At 39.1% G+C, this 18617-nt stretch overlaps 1 protein-coding gene across 1 annotated transcript in view; it reads left to right on the top strand.

Moving 5' to 3' along the window:
* The window catches only part of rims3 (regulating synaptic membrane exocytosis 3), an 84085-nt gene that overhangs the window by 19315 nt on the left and 46153 nt on the right, over window positions 1-18617 (top strand). The window contains exon 2 of the mRNA XM_065294301.1: window positions 8904-9192. Coding sequence (XP_065150373.1) covers window positions 8943-9192 — 250 coding nt within the window. The 5' untranslated portion in view covers window positions 8904-8942. The remainder of the gene's footprint in view (window positions 1-8903; window positions 9193-18617) is intronic.

The raw sequence follows: 18617 nt of genomic DNA, 5'->3' as shown, positions 1-18617 counted from the left end.
GTGTTTGGTGTCATATTCATTTATAAATAACATAATGTTTTTACATGTATTTTAGGAACAATTGTACTTGATGGAATAACCTTATTTTTATCACATGTTTCATGTGTCATGCTCTCATACTTTCATTGCTGTTAGTTTATGTCAGTCCTGAGGTTTGCTTGCCAACAGACAATGGACTAATATGGACACAAATGTAGAAATGATGAATAAATGCAAAAAATGCAAAAAAAAAATTTTTTCAGCGGCTGTATATTACATAAATGGTAGAGTATTGCATATAAACATGTGCCATTTTCATGTGATTTCTTGTTTTTAAATAGCAGGTAATTCTCCAGACTATTTGACAATAAATTCTTGATTTCCAGACACTGACCCTGTTTTGCACGTCCACAGACATCCATAAGGAGTCATAGTCTGACGTTCATACACTGAACCTTTTTGGTACGTTTACAGACATCCAAGAGGGGTGCAATAGTGACGTCCAGACACTGACCCTGTTTTGCACATCCACAGACATCCATAAGGAGTCATTGTCTGACGTTTATACACTGAACCTTTTTGGCACGTCCACAGACATTTAAAAGGGGTGCAAGAGTGACGTCCAGACACTGACCCTGTTTTGCACGTCCAGAGACATCCATAAGGAGTCATAGTCTGACGTTCATAAACTGAACCTTTTTGGTACGTTCACAGACATTCAAGAGGGGTGCAAGAGTGACGTCCAGACACTGACCCCGTTTTGCACGTCCACAGACATCCATAAGGAGTCATAGTCTGACGTTCATAAACTGAACCTTTTTGGTACGTTCACAGACATTCAAGAGGGGTGCAAGAGTGACGTCCAGACACTGACCCTGTTTTGCACGTCCACAGACATCCATAAGGAGTCATAGTCTGACGTTCATACACTGAACCTTTTTGGTACGTTTACAGACATCCAAGAGGGGTGCAATAGTGACGTCCAGACACTGACCCTGTTTTGCACATCCACAGACATCCATAAGGAGTCATTGTCTGACGTTTATACACTGAACCTTTTTGGCACGTCCACAGACATTTAAAAGGGGTGCAAGAGTGACGTCCAGACACTGACCCTGTTTTGCACGTCCAGAGACATCCATAAGGAGTCATAGTCTGACGTTCATACACTGAACCTTTTTGGTACGTTCACAGACATTCAAGAGGGGTGCAAGAGTGACGTCCAGACACTGACCCTGTTTTGCACGTCCAGAGACATCCATAAGGAGTCATAGTCTGAAGTTCATAAACTGAACCTTTTTGGCACGTCCACAGACATCCAAAAGGGGTGCAAGAGTGACGTCCAGACACTGACCCTGTTTTGCACGTCCACAGACATCCATAAGGAGTCATAGTCTGACGTTCATAAACTGAACCTTTTTGGTACGTTCACAGACATTCAAGAGGGGTGCAAGAGTGACGTCCAGACACTGACCCCGTTTTGCACGTCCACAGACATCCATAAGGAGTTATAGTCTGACGTTCATAAACTGAACCTTTTTGGTACGTTCACAGACATTCAAGAGGGGGGCAAGAGTGACGTCCAGACACTGACCCTGTTTTGCACGTCCACAGACATCCATAAGGAGTCATAGTCTGACGTTCATACACTGAACCTTTTTGGTACGTTCACAGACATTCAAGAGGGGTGCAAGAGTGACGTCCAGACACTGACCCTGTTTTGCACGTCCAGAGACATCCATAAGGAGTCATAGTCTGAAGTTCATAAACTGAACCTTTTTGGCACGTCCACAGACATCCAAAAGGGGTGCAAGAGTGACGTCCAGACACTGACCCTGTTTTGCACGTCCACAGACATCCATAAGGAGTCATAGTCTGACGTTCATAAACTGAACCTTTTTGGTACGTTCACAGACATTCAAGAGGGGTGCAAGAGTGACGTCCAGACACTGACCCCGTTTTGCACGTCCACAGACATCCATAAGGAGTCATAGTCTGACGTTCATAAACTGAACCTTTTTGGTACGTTCACAGACATTCAAGAGGGGTGCAAGAGTGACGTCCAGACACTGACCCTGTTTTGCACGTCCACAGACATCCATAAGGAGTCATAGTCTGACGTTCATACACTGAACCTTTTTGGTACATTCACAGACATTCAAGAGGGGTGCAAGAGTGACGTCCAGACACTGACCCCGTTTTGCACGTCCACAGACATCCATAAGGAGTTATAGTCTGACGTTCATAAACTGAACCTTTTTGGTACGTTCACAGACATTCAAGAGGGGGGCAAGAGTGACGTCCAGACACTGACCTTGTTTTGCACGTCCACAGACGTCCATAAGGAGTCATAGTCTGACGTTCATAAACTGAACCTTTTTGGTACGTTCACAGACATTCAAGAGGGGTGCAAGAGTGACGTCCAGACACTGACCCCGTTTTGCACGTCCACAGACATCCATCAGGAGTCATAGTCTGACGTTCATAAACTGAACCTTTTTGGTACGTTCACAGACATTCAAGAGGTGTGCAAGAGTGACGTCCAGACACTGACCCTGTTTTGCACGTCCACAGACATCCATAAGGAGTCATAGTCTGACGTTCATAAACTGAACCTTTTTGGTACGTTCACAGACATTCAAGAGGGGTGCAAGGGTGACGTCCAGACACTGACCCCGTTTTGCACGTCCACAGACATCCATAAGGAGTCATAGTCTGACGTTCATAAACTGAACCTTTTTGGTACGTTCACAGACATTCAAGAGGGGTGCAAGAGTGACGTCCAGACACTGACCCCGTTTTGCACGTCCACAGACATCCATCAGGAGTCATAGTCTGACGTTCATAAACTGAACCTTTTTGGTACGTTCACAGACATTCAAGAGGGGTGCAAGAGTGACGTCCAGACACTGACCCCGTTTTGCACGTCCACAGACATCCATAAGGAGTCATAGTCTGACGTTCATAAACTGAACCTTTTTGGTACGTTCACAGACATTCAAGAGGGGTGCAAGAGTGACGTCCAGACACTGACCCCGTTTTGCACGTCCACAGACATCCATCAGGAGTCATAGTCTGACGTTCATAAACTGAACCTTTTTGGTACGTTCACAGACATTCAAGAGGGGTGCAAGAGTGACGTCCAGACACTGACCCCGTTTTGCACGTCCACAGACATCCATAAGGAGTCATAGTCTGACGTTCATAAACTGAACCTTTTTGGTACGTTCACAGACATTCAAGAGGGGTGCAAGAGTGACGTCCAGACACTGACCCCGTTTTGCACGTCCACAGACATCCATAAGGAGTCATAGTCTGACGTTCATAAACTGAACCTTTTTGGTACGTTCACAGACATTCAAGAGGGGTGCAAGAGTGACGTCCAGACACTGACCCCGTTTTGCACGTCCACAGACATCCATAAGGAGTCATAGTCTGACGTTCATAAACTGAACCTTTTTGGTACGTTCACAGACATTCAAGAGGGGTGCAAGAGTGACGTCCAGACACTGACCCCGTTTTGCACGTCCACAGACATCCATCAGGAGTCATAGTCTGACGTTCATAAACTGAACCTTTTTGGTACGTTCACAGACATTCAAGAGGGGTGCAAGAGTGACGTCCAGACACTGACCTTGTTTTGCACGTCCACAGACGTCCATAAGGAGTCATAGTCTGATGTTCATACACTGAACCTTTTTGGTACGTTTACAGACAAAGATGGGTGCAAGATTGACGTCCAGACACTGACCCTGTTTTGCACGTCCACAGACATCCATAAGGAGTCATAGTCTGACGTTCATATACTGAACCTTTTTGGTACGTTCACAGACATCCAAAAGGGGTGCAAGAGTGACATCCAGACACTGACCCTCTATTGCATGTCCACAGACATCCATAAGGGGTCATAGTCTGACGTTTATACACTGAACCTTTTTGGCACGTCCACAGACATTCAAGAGGTGTGCAAAAGTGACGTCCAGACACTGACCCTGTTTTGCACGTCCACAGACATCCATAAGGAGTCATAGTCTGACGTTCATACACTGAACCTTTTTGGTACGTTCACAGACATCCAAGAGGGGTGCAAGAGTGACGTCCAGACACTGACCCTCTATTGCACGTCCAGCAGACGTTTGAAAGTGGGTCTAAACTAACGGACGTTATACAGACATGATCTGAATGTCTCCCAGACGTTCCATGTTTGGTGGGAAGGAGCTGGCTGAAGTTCAGGAAGTAGTGCAGCTGGGCATAAAGCCTATTGAAGTGTAATTAAATTGTTTAGTTGGTCTCAAGTCTCTTTGAATAACATGAGGGAGGCAGAGTTTATGACATATACTAGGACCAGTCACTGGGTGGCGATCGAGACGTTTTGGCTTCACTTTTCAGGGCTTGTGCGGCACGCTTGGGTTTGATCCACAGGTAACACATAGAGTTAAAATGTATAGCTTGAATGTAAGTTGTTTGAAAATATGCATAAATAGTATGTAGACTTTTAACCAGCCTGATCTCACAAAATACGTGAAATAGTCACGCATTATTTTGCTCAGTTTTGCGTGACATTGTCACGTATTTCCACCATATTACGTGCCCCTGACACGGCTTTCTTTTCCGTGACAGTTTCACGTATTGGTTACTCAACTGTTTTTCCTATTTTCTTACAATTGTCGCTTCGGTTTGGGGTTAGAACAACTTTCCGTTACATAAAATGACATCCTTACCCAAACCCAACTCTAACCCTAACGTCAGGCGACGATGGTTTAAAAAGCATACGAAAAAATTGTATAAACCAATACTTTAAGTGACATCCTAACGCAAACAGCAAATCTAACCCCAAACCGAAGCGACAATTGTTTAAAAAAAAGGAAAAAGAGTTGAGTAACCAATAAAAGAAAACGGAAAGAAAGCCGTGGCAGGGGCACGTAATATGGTGGAAATACGTGACAATGTCACACAAAACTGAGCAAAATAATGCGTGACTAATTCAAGGAAATTTGTGAGAACAGTGAAATACTGATAAATGGTACAATACATTCTTTTCAATGCAATAAGCCTTGTAGGCTCCTAGATAACAAAGACTCAGGGGCGGATCTGCAACAAAGTTTAATGCTATCTGGGCTGATTTGTAAGTGATTTCAGAGATCACAGCTAGAAGGACACTGAGGACTTTTAGTTTCATTGAATTGAAACTGGGACATATTTGAATATTTTAAGGATTTTCAGTGAACCAGGACACTCCTGGAAGGGGGACTGTCTGGAATCTGGACACGCTACTTAAAAGTATATGTTTATTATTAACACTCTTGAGTTCTGCCATGTTAACAAACATCGCTTAAATTCAACTCTCTCTCTCTCTCTCTCGCTCTCTCTTGCAAATCATGTTTTCATTTAAATCTAATAACGTCAACACACTACATCTATGAGCAGTCAATACTAATATAGCTTTTAAGGTCAGTGCCTATGTGAGCCTGACTGTAGCATTACTCAGTCCATGACACAGCACAGCTCGTGCATTGACAGAAACCCCACAGAAATCATTTTCACACATCCTCTTCATCTCTCTTCTCTCAACCTCAAGTGTAATGTACAGCCTATAATCACAGAAAATGTGCGGAAATTAAATGAAGATCCATGAAATCCATGAAGCCAAAACATGCAGCAATGGAGAGTGTCAACAGAAAATCAATGTGTGCACCGCTTTGTTTTTTTACTTTTGTCAATGTTTCTGCTGACAAAGCCATAACTGCAAGCTTGTACTTTAAAATCTTTCAAATTAGTCAAATCTGTTTAATTACCTTAACAAGTTAACTGATTAATTGCTGTAATTACTTATAACGCTGCCTGGACATTAGCAAGGCCAAAACCAATTTAAAAAATTTATTTTATTAACTGTTTAATTTGTCACTCAATTACTCATAAGTCCCATGTTAAGTGTGACAGCAGAGTAAATGCAATTGGTCATGACCTGACTTTGTGCCCACCTTAACTAAAGCTGATCTTTGCATCTCCATTAGAGGAGCCCAAATTGCTGAGATTTTTGTCAGTATCACCCCAAAGAGGTCATATAATTCATCTTATCTCTCCAAGCCATAAAAAGAGCCATAAGGAGATAATGTGTTGAGCACAGGCCCAAATTAAGACATCCCTATATAGAGAAGTGGATTAAGGGGGCAGTGATGGATGGGCTGGCCCGTTTTCTTTGGTGACTAATGAGAACCCCTTCACTTCTCTAACGTTTAGACTCCACCAAGAAACCGGTTGAAAGCGCCTTTGGAGGGTCATCTTGTTGTTTATTTCACTGATAAAGAGATATTGTGACTGTAGTAGCTTTTCAAATGTTGTAGAATTATCCAAACAGTAAGCAGAACATTACTGTATGTGATTTACCTTAGAAAGGCAAGTGCTATACAAAGTTTCAACAATTTCACAAAAACAAGTTGTCTCCTAGTTGCTTGGATTGTAAACAGTTTTTTTGCCAATAATTGAAGCGAACCATTTTATCAGGATCTAGTTGTTAGTTGCGTCAGTTTAGCCCAGTGGTTTTCAAACTGGGGGGCGGGTTGAATTTATAAAATTTTTACAGCAACCAAGTAACTTACTTTTTAAGTTGAACCACCATTTAATTTTTTTTACAGAGACTGGGCTGTACTATGCAGTGGAAAATCACCATAAATTAAATGGGAACATTTTCATCTTTCACAGGTTGACCCCAAAAGTGACTCTTTGTCTGTACGGCACAGGTCATCACAGGTGATGTCTTTCTGGCAAGATTAGCTCACAGATGTTAACAGGCCACCCACAGTGGTCTGTTTGATGAAAGGTCCCATCTTAATCTGTCTCTACCCAAGCTTTTATCGGCCATGCCGGCACATTGTTCTCCACTCGTCGCTTCGATCTATTCAGACCCCACAAATGCAGACCCAAACCAAACTGATTACTATAATAAAGACTTACGGTGCTTTCTTTTCATTCCATTTTCATTTCAAAGGATTGTTAGTGCCGAGCCAGCTCTAAATTATGATTATTATCACTCAGGGAGGCAGGCTGATTCATTTCCAAGAGGGAGGACAGCCATGGATCCACAAACACTTCAGCTGATATGAGGAATAGCAGATCAAAGCACTGGGTGTTGTGGAGGGGGCCGGGGAGCGAAAATAGAGAAAAGGAGTGTAAAAAAAAAACAAGCAGGCAGATGCTGTACACAGAGACAAATAAAGATAGCATGGATGGATTACATTTTTTTTTTTCAAATTCACCAAGGAACTGAACTTGATCCACAAACCTCTGCTGCATTGTGGGTAATCTACACGAGGAGAGAATGTAATGGCTTTTTCACCTGCATGAGACTGTTGTTATTTGTCAGCTCACGCGCACTTTCAGATGTCATCCCAGTTCTTGCTGTAAATAATTTATTAGGTCAGCATCATTCTGAGCCTGTGAACCGGAGTGCTCCATGTCCTTAAAAGCTAAGCCATACTAACTGAGGAAAAATGTGTGACAAATCACTGGTTTTGATGTTTAAAAATCCACATCTTAGCGTTTTATTTAAATGCCTTTATTTTATGTTTAAGAATTTGCATTTATTAGGCTATAATTGGCTATCTATAAAAACCCTTAGAGGGTTTTGCAGAGAAAGACAGTCAAATTTGTTAAATATCAATGGCTAAAGTGACATCTGTAAAAATATGGCATTTCAATAACTGGCTATTAACCGTTTCATTGCCATTAAAGTGAAATTGTTGAACCTAAACATAAGAGCCTGATAAAAAATGCTAATTTACAAGAAAACATGTCTGACGCACTTAAAGGATTTTTTCAATCTCTTATATGTAAACCTGATACATGTTAAAGGGGACATATCATGAAAATGTTATATTTGTGTTCCCAGTGCTTTTATTAACCTAGAAAATGTGAAAAAGATCAACCCAGTAACTTAGTTTTGGTAAACCATTCTCTGCAAGCATGTGAAAAAATAGGTCATTGAAATTTAGCTCCCCTTGTGATGTCAGAAGAGTATAATACCGCCCCTTAATCTGCACTATCCAACCACGACACTACCATTTAGTGCAGAGATCAGCTCATTGTATTTAAAAGGACACACCAAAAAAGGCACATTTTTGCTTACACCTACAAGGTGACAATTTTAACATGTTATAATAAATGATCTATATGGTATTTTGAGCTAAACTTCACATAAATACTCTGGGGACAACAAATATTTATTTGACATCTTAAAAGCCTTGTGAAATGTCCCCTTTAAAGCATATATTTTTTATAATTTAAAAAAAAAAATTTAATCGTGCACTATTAAAATATCTGTGTCTACATCTGTATATCTAAATAGGTAAATTTGTGAAATAAAACACAGTCCTTAAAACCCAGAGTTAAGTCTTTTATTTACGTGTACACAAACGTACGTGCACGGTTCGAACGCATAGCCTTGCAAAGTATAGTTTATTTGACTCATACGTGTACACAGACTTTCAACGTATGCGCATTGGGACATGGCTACTTACTACACTGTCTTGAACACTTACTCGTTTGTATGCGGGATTTTAAAAATCCAGCGGTGCACGTAGAGTACTTGCGCACTCTTCTGATTACAAAATTTTGTCACGCGCACTGTAAGCGGACCTTCGCATACACGTAAAAAATTGACTTTACTTTGCCCTTTAGGGGAAATAACACAGTCTTGTAAATATATATTGTAAATATAGATATCTTTTGGTCAGTCTTAAATGAGTTTACATTTTAGATGGAGGGAAAAATAGCAATAATTCAAAGATAACCTTCTGCAAGGCTTGAATCGAAGTTCAAACACTAGGCCAACCCCCCATGTGCATCCCGCTGTTAAATGCATTTCATACTTGAATCATTCATCATAGATCAACCTTTAACTCTTTAACTCACTGTCTTCCTCTCAGCCTCAGTCCAGCCCCGTGCCCAGAGGCTCCAGTTGAACCATGATGCTCAGCAGCTCAGTGGACGTCCCAAGTCCAGGGGGGATGAGCGCAGTGGCGGCCCGTAACGTGATTCGCAGTTCCAGCATAAGCGGGGCCATGTACAATCTGGAGAAAAGTCCAAGTAACACGTGTCCTGACGCCACAGGCCCGGCCGGAAACAAGAAACGTCGCTCCAGTCTCGGAGCCAAAATGGTTGCTATTGTGGGTCTGTCACAGTGGAGCAAGAGCACACTGCAACTCAACCAGCAAGGTAAGAAGCTTTGACAATTTCTGTCTGGTTATTTTATCTGCCCCGTTGTTTGGTGTTATTTATGCTTGTTGCCTCAGTTCACTCTCACTGTAGCAACCAGAACTATTTGTCATTTCTACTCCGGCGATTTTTATTTTTCCCTCACCTCAACTTTCTTTGCTTGTTCGCTGCTAGTTAAGTTTGCTGTTTCACATCTATGCACTTTCACAGTTAGTAAGTCACTTCAACATCAAAGTCTAAAAATATTAATCTGCTCCTTTTCTTCCTCCATATTTTTTCTCTGCTTTTGGTCTTCTCTAGATCACAGCTTTCTGTGTCATTGGGAATTTTCTGCAACATCTGATATGTAATCCAAACTATCAAAACCAATAAAACATTTCCTTTTAATGCCACAGTATACAGACGATCTGTCCCTGAAGTCTCAAAAGTGACAAATAATTATTATAGGATTGCAAAATTAATATCATTGCCTCCTGAAGATTTGCATAGACTTTGCATAAAAAATATCCCCAATTTGAAGAGATATCAATACTGTAGTAACACACAGAATAGATAAAGTAATTCATATCTTTAAAGGCACACCGTGGAACTTTTTGGACACTAGGGGGTGCTAGACATGTATTTTGTACGTCTAGCGCCCCATAGGCCACAAGCGCCGCAGCACTTTCGCAAAGGAAGAGACGAAAACTCTTTAGGTCACAAAGTGTGCCTTCTGGCATGTCATATGAATAGAATATCATGGGTTTTATTTTTTTCAAACGCCAAAAGGTCGTGTAGCTCACATTTACTAGCCAGTTGTAACAGTGGTCGCTTGGTTAATGTTTATATAAAAAATACTGCCTTAAAGGGAAATCGAACCCAGAATTGACCATGTCGTAGGTCCATGACACCACCACGACACCACAATGTCACATGATATAATTCTCTCTCTACACTCTCTCTCACACCTCCTGTAAAATTCACGTAAAAAAAATAAAAATAGTGTTCGGGCGCCAGATAGGACTTATATATGCAAGCAATATAACATTACTTACTAGTCCAAAAGCATGACGGCCAAGTCAGCATCGGGCAGGAACCCCTCCTCCTTCTTCAGTTCACGCCAGCTAGTGAACACTGGCCCAATATTGATCCTCGTCCTTTTTTTTCTGTCACTCTTCCGTTTTCTCTTTCTGGTCTCCTCCGACAAAACCTTGGGTTTCGTTTTCTTAGTTGCTACTGAGAAAAACATCAGAAAAATAAATACTTGCGCTCTCACATCTGAAATTGAGGAAGTAGAGGCAGTGACGTATGCCGTAAAGCAGATTTTTGTAGTTTTTTTTTTGTGCTCGGGTTACTACCCGAAACCCCAAGTTTAAAAGTACGAGTAAAAGCGATACAGACATCGTCAGGCTATGGTGGACATGTCATTCAACCTATTTTAAGTCGATGTACCATCGCAAGGGTCTTGAAAATATATTATGAAGGTTGAAAAACTACAATGTGTCACTTTAATGTTAAAAAATGAATAGCACCCTCAGTAAAATCTCATTGGCATATGTTAAAATTGATCCTTGACAAATACTTGAAACATTGCAACATTGTGCCTGGTTACATAATTGTTGTCTCATCCCAACTTTCTCATCGATAAAGTGGGTTAATAAATGTAGTTTTATTATGTTGTTTAAAATCAAATGCTTTTTTCTCATAAATCGTAACCAGTGGTCGTAAAAATAATAATGGGACTCCTGAGTGGAAAAGCTGAATATTATCATTAGTGAATCACTGGTTGAGAAGTCAGAAAGAAGCTTTCTGTCAGGAACAATTCAGGCCACAAACAGTCTTTAATTCCCACACAATATTAAGATCCAAGGGTTATATAAAACACAACATTTTTATGATTGCTCTTTTGATAAACATCTTGCAGGGGTTCAAACATTTATTTTGGGATTAATCAGATTTGAGCTCCATCCCAACAAATTAACTTTGGAAATGTTTTGTTGGCATTAGGTCATAGAGTTTGGGGTCTCTAAATAATAAGTCAAGGCTTTATAACTGGTGATATAAAGTAATACTTTTTATGGCCACAAGATATAACGGTTGTACATTATTGAGAAGATTGTGCCCTGCTCGTGGAACAGGCTGACCTCCTGATCACCCTACGTGAATCACCAATGGCTGAATATAACCATACTTGTGCCCAGAAATAAACCTGCATCTAAAGTGCATTAGTTCAAATTCAGTTGTTGAATGAGCGAAAGCGAGAAAGAGAGAGAGAGACCAACCTTGATTTGAATCTATGGATCTTTATCTTTTCTTTTCTTTTGCCTAATTTCTTATTATATCATGTTATTTTTACTCTCCTCCAGTGTAACCATGCTCCTGTGGAGTAATTGCAGCCTCTGTGCCCAGGAGGACAGGCTGTGTAAATGTCTTTCCCGCTCTCAGTCTCTGTGTTGTGGCCAAATGATCGGTGTTGGATAAGGTCAACGTGATCTCATGACAATTACGTGTGTATTTTTACGTAAAGTGTGGTTGTATCACACATGTCTTTACTTATGTTGTCATACACACGGAAACGTATTATATCGATATCTTGACAGGACTAATACGTTAATTATTTACGTATTAACAGCTTTTCAGACATACAGATTTGTACGTATTCCTATTCCTAAAATCGCGAGCATTGACGTTTCTTTATGTTGATTACATGTTTTCAGTATTTTCTAACTTATTTATTCAAAGAGCTCCTATGGTCCAATTCTAGGGGTGTCACGATTCTCCAAATCCTCGATTCGATTACATTTTCGATTCTAAGGTCACGATTCGATTCTCGATTTTTACTTTTTGAAAGAACTGTAAAAAGTAATACCTAAATCTGACTTATTAAAATTGAGGCAAGTGGCTGCATTGGATGTTTTAAGTTGAGTCAACTTGCAGTCTTTTTTAAGTATAATAAACACTGTAATATTACTTAATACAAACGCAACAAAATTAAGTTAAGTTAACTAATAGTTCTAGTATTACTCAGTTTAATTTACTTTTCTTTGTACAGGTAACTTTTTAATGGTTTGTTGTTGGTTTCCATAAACATTGATTTAGACTTCATCTTTCTGTGAGATGAGGGCACAAATTGTTTATTCAATCAACGCGCCCACCCAGTTTGGTTTTGGGCAGCTGTAAAGCGTGACATACTTCAATTTATTTAAGCTACATTTAAACAAAAGTTTTATATTTTACTTTACTTTACTAATCTTTTTTGTTTAAATGTAGCTTAAATAAATTGATTGCAACCACTTACCTTAAAAAAAATGTATTAAATTCAATGAATCATTTTTTTCAGTGTGCAGTCTATGCGCAAGTACCAGTCTTCTGAACAATGTTAACTACAAAACTCAAAGATGAAACAGAAACTCTTCTAAATCTCGAAAATAAGGGAACATTAAACACTAAAAAGTCTTTCTTTTTAGTTAAAATCACATAAAATAGGGTTTAAATTTAAATTTTACTGTCCAAATGCAGTCCCATGCAAAGGATGCTGGGAACTACGAGACTACTGTCTAGTTAGCTATGTTTACTAAAATCATTCATGTAGTTTCAACACAAAATTATTAAGTTAAAGGTATAGCGGAAGATTTTCCCGAATTATTTAAAAGAACCGCCCCTCGATATTTTTAAAAAAATGCTCCCTAGAGGGAACGCCTGTTAAACGCGTGCACGAGACCGAGAGAGAGCGTGCAGGAGCTCAGTTCTTCTCTTCGCTCTGTTTACAAGTTTCTGTCGGCATGTTTACCGTGTCTGTGCGGTTCGTGACTTGTGCCAGGGCTAGCATCGCAAATCATAGCTTACATCAACTTTTACTAGCAGTGATTTTAAATGGATTTCTCCAAATAGCATGACAAAATGTACCTTTCCAGTAGAAACTTCGCGTGGGAAGCCCAACCTGTCCTTTTAGCTCACGCCAGCGTGTGAAATAGTCTCCCATAAACATCTGGTCTTGTTTGTTTATTTATAGTCCTTTCTCTTCTTGTCATACAATTCGTAGACACTCTTTTTCTTGCGACCCTCAGACATTTTGAAAAAAACACAGTGAGAAAGCGACCTTCAATGAATGGTTGAAACCGTAGCACAACACACATACACGTGAAAGTGACATATAATCAGAATGATTGACATCTGGGATGACCAATAACAGTGGTGATCCACCCGGAAAACGAAAATCTTCCGCTATACCTTTAATTTCCTTCTTACAAATTTAAGTGGATTATACATGATAAAATAAAGCAGAATCTACTCAATAAAGTGTTCATTTAGAAATACTCAAATTATTCAACTTTTTATGTTATTTAAACTCAAATTTTGATTAAAAAACCAAGAATAATTTTTTTTTAATACAGTTTACTCATTTTATTTTTGTTAAATCTACTAAGGCACAATAAACACTTTTTTCAGGGTTGCTATGCCATTTTTAGACTTTTATGAAATATAATATCTGACCTTGAACCCAGAGATACCCTGACATGTTAGTCGTGCTGCCAGTGGAAAAATTGGTACAAACACATAACTGATAAAACGAAACTTCTTGTCAGATGAACTGATCTGTCAGTACTTTGCACCTTAAAAATGCGCTTTTATTACCGTCAGACGAGATTGTGATACTACTCCCCAATAAGTCATGTTTAAATGCTGTTTTCATAACTCTTACAGTTTTTCTGAATTGCTAAAACACATTTTTTGAATCCATCACTCATTTTCTCAAAACCTTAAACACAAATCCCAATTTTAAACAAAATTCACAGAACCCCTGACTCTTCCAGCAAAATCAAACAATTGCTTCAAAACCATTTCACTTGTACTCAAAATCAAACTAAGCTTTCAAATCATACACACATAAGTCTATAATATAAAACACTACAAGCATCCATTAGACTCTACCTTAAAAAATGGAAAACACAACATCCAGGACATCTGCTTACAGAAAAATACATGTTTATTGTACATAACAACACACTTGACAAATACTGTTAAAAATCTCTATTACTGTAATCACAAGTTTAGTTCAGTGAATATAGTGAATACTTTACTCTAAGTACTGCAAGTAATAGTACGTTTTCAATATTACTGTAAGCAGCACTTGTATTTTGTAAAAAGTCAGAAATCCAACTGCAAATTTTGCCAATTGCATCGTCTCTGGTGTCCTTTTCTTTCTCATACTCTTCATCTGCCTCTCAGACTGTTTCCAATTCACACAAATGGTAAAAAATACCATTAGATAAAAGTGTGTAGAATTTTGAGTTGCTGTGTTTACTCGATGATAATGGTGTTTTAGTTGTGTTAAACTTTTGCCTGCCTGTGTTTAGCATTTATAAAACAAGTGCATTGCAGTGTGAAATGTGTGTTTTAGTGAGAAGTTTGTGTTTAGAATTTTGCAAAAAGAGTGCATGATTTGACAAATGGGTTTAGGCCACTATGAATTTGGTTCAGAGATTGGGGGTTAGTGTTTTAGCAATTCAAAAAAACTGTAAGCAACTGAAATAAATTGCTCTGAAACTTAAATGGATCTCAGATTAGAGAAATGTCATGTCACAGAAGCCGCTTTCCCATGTAAAGAGCAGTTTGTGTGGTGTCTCCTGCATCTGCCATTCTATCTGTTGACTGGCTGTAGCTAGCGAAGTAAGATGAGGATGACTCACAGCACTCAACATGTGTGGTTTTGTCCGCTTGGCAAGCAGACCGGACGTGACATGAGGGTGTGGCAGCATCGACGATTCCATTTTTTAATTCGAAGTTCAGGGTTGTGACTTAATTTCGATCGATTCCGTGACACCCTTAACCGATTCATAATTATACATTTCCTTTGGTGTGTAGGTGTGTATTATTACATGTTAACGATATGCAAAAGGTACAAACTTCAAAGTAAACGATGACGCAAATTATCATTTCCAACGCAAATCTCTTTTCTTGGACTACAACAAACACACGGATTGTAGGCAACAGTTTACTTCCTGGGATTGGTGATGTAGACAAGACCAACATTATCATAATTACTTCCGCTTCGGACTTACAACCTGTAAGTTAACTCCTGTTAGCATTACATTGTGCGAGAATCTTTAAAACATGGACATCAGAGGTATTCAGGCCAATCACAATATACAGATTAGCTGGCCAATCAGGAACACAGCAATTGTCAAATAGCTATAGTTCCTGGTCAATGTTTATTTTCAGATAATGTATGTGATTTTTTTATTTAAACATTTTTAATGCACACATGGGAAGAAAGGAAAAGCTTGTCTGAGCAACAGTCGCTATGATGGGTCTATATCTTTCTCTTTCTCAGTGATATGTGTTTTAATCACATGCAGGTTTTATAAAGCATGACCTTTTCATGTGCTGTCATCCCTTTTCTTCTCCCAGCAGTGCTGATGAGACTGCAGACTGGGTTTTGTTGAGGGTTTAGGGGTGATTTGGCTCCATGTCTGGAGCGTTTAGTCAGCACCTCTCATCTGCCCTAGCCAAGCGTTTTTATCCAGACTGTAGTTTAAGTCGTATTTACAGTAGCTGTGATGAAGATGAATACTTTTGTCACTTTGTTTAGAGCTTAAGACACTGAAAGATAAAGTGAAATTGAGCAATGAAAAAGATTTCTATACTCTACTGTTGGTGATTGATTGGTTAACAGACTTTTATTTATGTGTAATTGCTTTTTTATACAGTCCTTTATAATTGTTTTGCAATATTTGGCTTTACTTAAGAGAAAGTAATGAAAGAGCTTTTACATTTATGCACTCAGCAGACATTATCCAAAGTGACTTATATTGCAGTCAAGCCATAGTATTTTATCAGTATGTTGTTCGTTCCCTGGGGGTCGAACCCATAATCTTTGCATTGATCTATTATATGCTAGTGCATTACTACCAATTGAGGTACAGGAACACAAGAGCAATGAATCCAGCTTCTCAAACCTGCTTGCTGGCAGGCTATTTAAATACTTCTAATGCAAAGTTATCCAGAGACTTACTTTATCCAACTAACTAAGACAGACTTTATAAAAATTGACCCAAGTTGATCTTCATTTAGAAGCCTCAATGAAAAGCATTAGCTCTGTTTGTATCTTTATATTAAACTAAATAAATTTGCAATAAAACTGAGTAGTTTACCTAATTTCTCTCTGTGTGTACTGTATGTATTCGCTAACTTTGCACTTGGACCATATGGGTGACTTGCTGCCATGGCACAACATAGCACTTTTACATAGCCGTTGCGCTGAATCGGTCTGGCAGGAAACATCGCTGGCATCCGCTCAGTCTCCATGGTGACAGGGAGGCAGCTTCACGCGACTCCTCTGATCTTCAGTTTTTAATAAAACACAGCTGACAGCACTTCTTTCAAAATGACCTGTCAGTCTTTTCCCTGCAGGGCGTATGTACTGAGGGTCACGCTAATGAAGGAAGTGCTCCTATATTTAGATATATCTGAATGTGACACTGGGGGCAAACAAAATCACATTTCCATCTGTAGTCTCTTATTGTGCCCTTCTAATTGCAGGGCTTTGTCAGCCATGGAAATGGTTGATCAGACGAAAGTAACCATAACAGGCATTGAAGGAGATTTCAACCCCAATATTCAAACATATTTTTCAATGCCTAATTCTTTACTTGTTACATTCGGTAAGCCCAGTCTTGAGGATGTGGTATTGTTTTTGGCTGAGAAGTTAAGATTTGCCACCATGCCCCATACAACAAAAAATAATTTTCAAATATAATTTTTATATATTTCAAAATATACAAAAATGGCCAAAAAATATATTTTCTGAAATGTATTTTGAAATTATTTTGAAAATTTTATTTTCCTCTAATATATTTTGTGGCCATTTTTTGTATATTTCAAATATATTTGAAAAATGTAGTGAAGAGTGGGGTAAGTTGTCACACTGTTCATAACTCCAACACTAGAGGCTCTATCTCAAAAATCAAATAGCCACTTTGTGTGACGACTTCTATAGTCAACTTTGTGTTCATATGTGGTCAAAATCGCTCTAATCTGACGTTAGCACAATTTTCTTTTTTTTTAAAGTGCAGTGTAAAAAGATAATATTTCCAGATCCAATAATCACAATTAGGTAGTTGGGTGATTCTCGCAAAATTAGACTTATGAGGTGTCATGAAACATTTTGATAAAACAAGTAAATGTAAAGTAAGAGTATCAAAATAAGAAGCATACAGTTACAAACTTCACTTACAAACCCATTTTTTTTCACACTTAAGGGGAAAAATTTCATTACCCCAACGTGTCCATGACTGGATTTGGGTTCTTTGACATGGAAATATTTATAATTAAAAAATCTAAAAAATAAAAAGCTTCAGTGCATGTTATACTATAACCCCGGATTTCCACAGACTGCGGAACGGCTGCGGATCCGCTGCGGAGTCAATCGGTTTCCATTCAAGTCAATGTGTGTATTTCCACTGACTGCGCTCCGAATCCGTCACAGCTCCGGCCATCCGCAGCCCTCCGGCACAAATACGCAGAGTTTCTATTTTTGACGGATGCCGGACAGCTCCGCAGGGCGGAGCAATGACTTTATCGCGTGATCATACCTGAATACGCGAGAACTCGGGTTTTTTTAATTAAATATTTGCAATACAAACATTACAAACACACACAAATAAAGTCATTAATACAGAAACAACAAATAATAGACAAGAACAGAGCCAGGGGGAGTTTAAAATGAATACATTAAAGATAAAGCATAAATAAATGTTTTAGCAGCCTTCTTATTTTTTGAATTTTGGATGGATTTGATGTACTGCTCGGTCTACGCGAGATCTCGTGTTGTGATCTAGGCTAGTTTGTAAAAACGTCATAATTCAATGGCATAATGGGCAGAGACAGAAGTAGGTATCGCGCGATCATCACGTGAATTTGCGAGACCTCATGGGTCCTCGTCACTTCAGAACGCAGCCGCTCTGCAACAAATACGGATCTGGTGGGTATTGGCGGACGGCGGAGTGCGGAGCCGTAACGCAGCGGAGCTAATCTGCAGCCGCTCCGCAGTCGGTGGAAATCCGGGGTAAACATTTACAGTAAAAAAAACATGTGGTATTTGTTGATCCTTGGTAAATGTAGAGACAATAATAAGGGATATAAATGTGTCCTAGACCAATTTTCGCATCCGCCGCAACAATTTTCAATCATTGTTTAAGCCCTCGAGGAACAAACATTATTTAAAAATTGTTGAAAGGAACATAATTGACTGTGACACTCAAGATGGCTACCAGGTAAGCAGTTCTTATTTTTTCTCTCCAGATAAAAGTTGATATTTTGTTTGTCATAGTACCTAGACAACTTTTTAGTTCTCATTACCGAATCATGAGTTTGTAAATGCATATATTTAATATAATATCATGTTGCGTAATGATCATTTTTGATAATGATAATCTAAAAAATTT

Source organism: Paramisgurnus dabryanus, chromosome 19, assembly GCF_030506205.2.
Source record: "Paramisgurnus dabryanus chromosome 19, PD_genome_1.1, whole genome shotgun sequence".
NCBI lineage: Eukaryota > Metazoa > Chordata > Actinopteri > Cypriniformes > Cobitidae > Paramisgurnus > Paramisgurnus dabryanus.
Note: the sequence above shows the minus strand (reverse complement) of the source record. Positions and strands in the feature narration are given on the sequence as shown.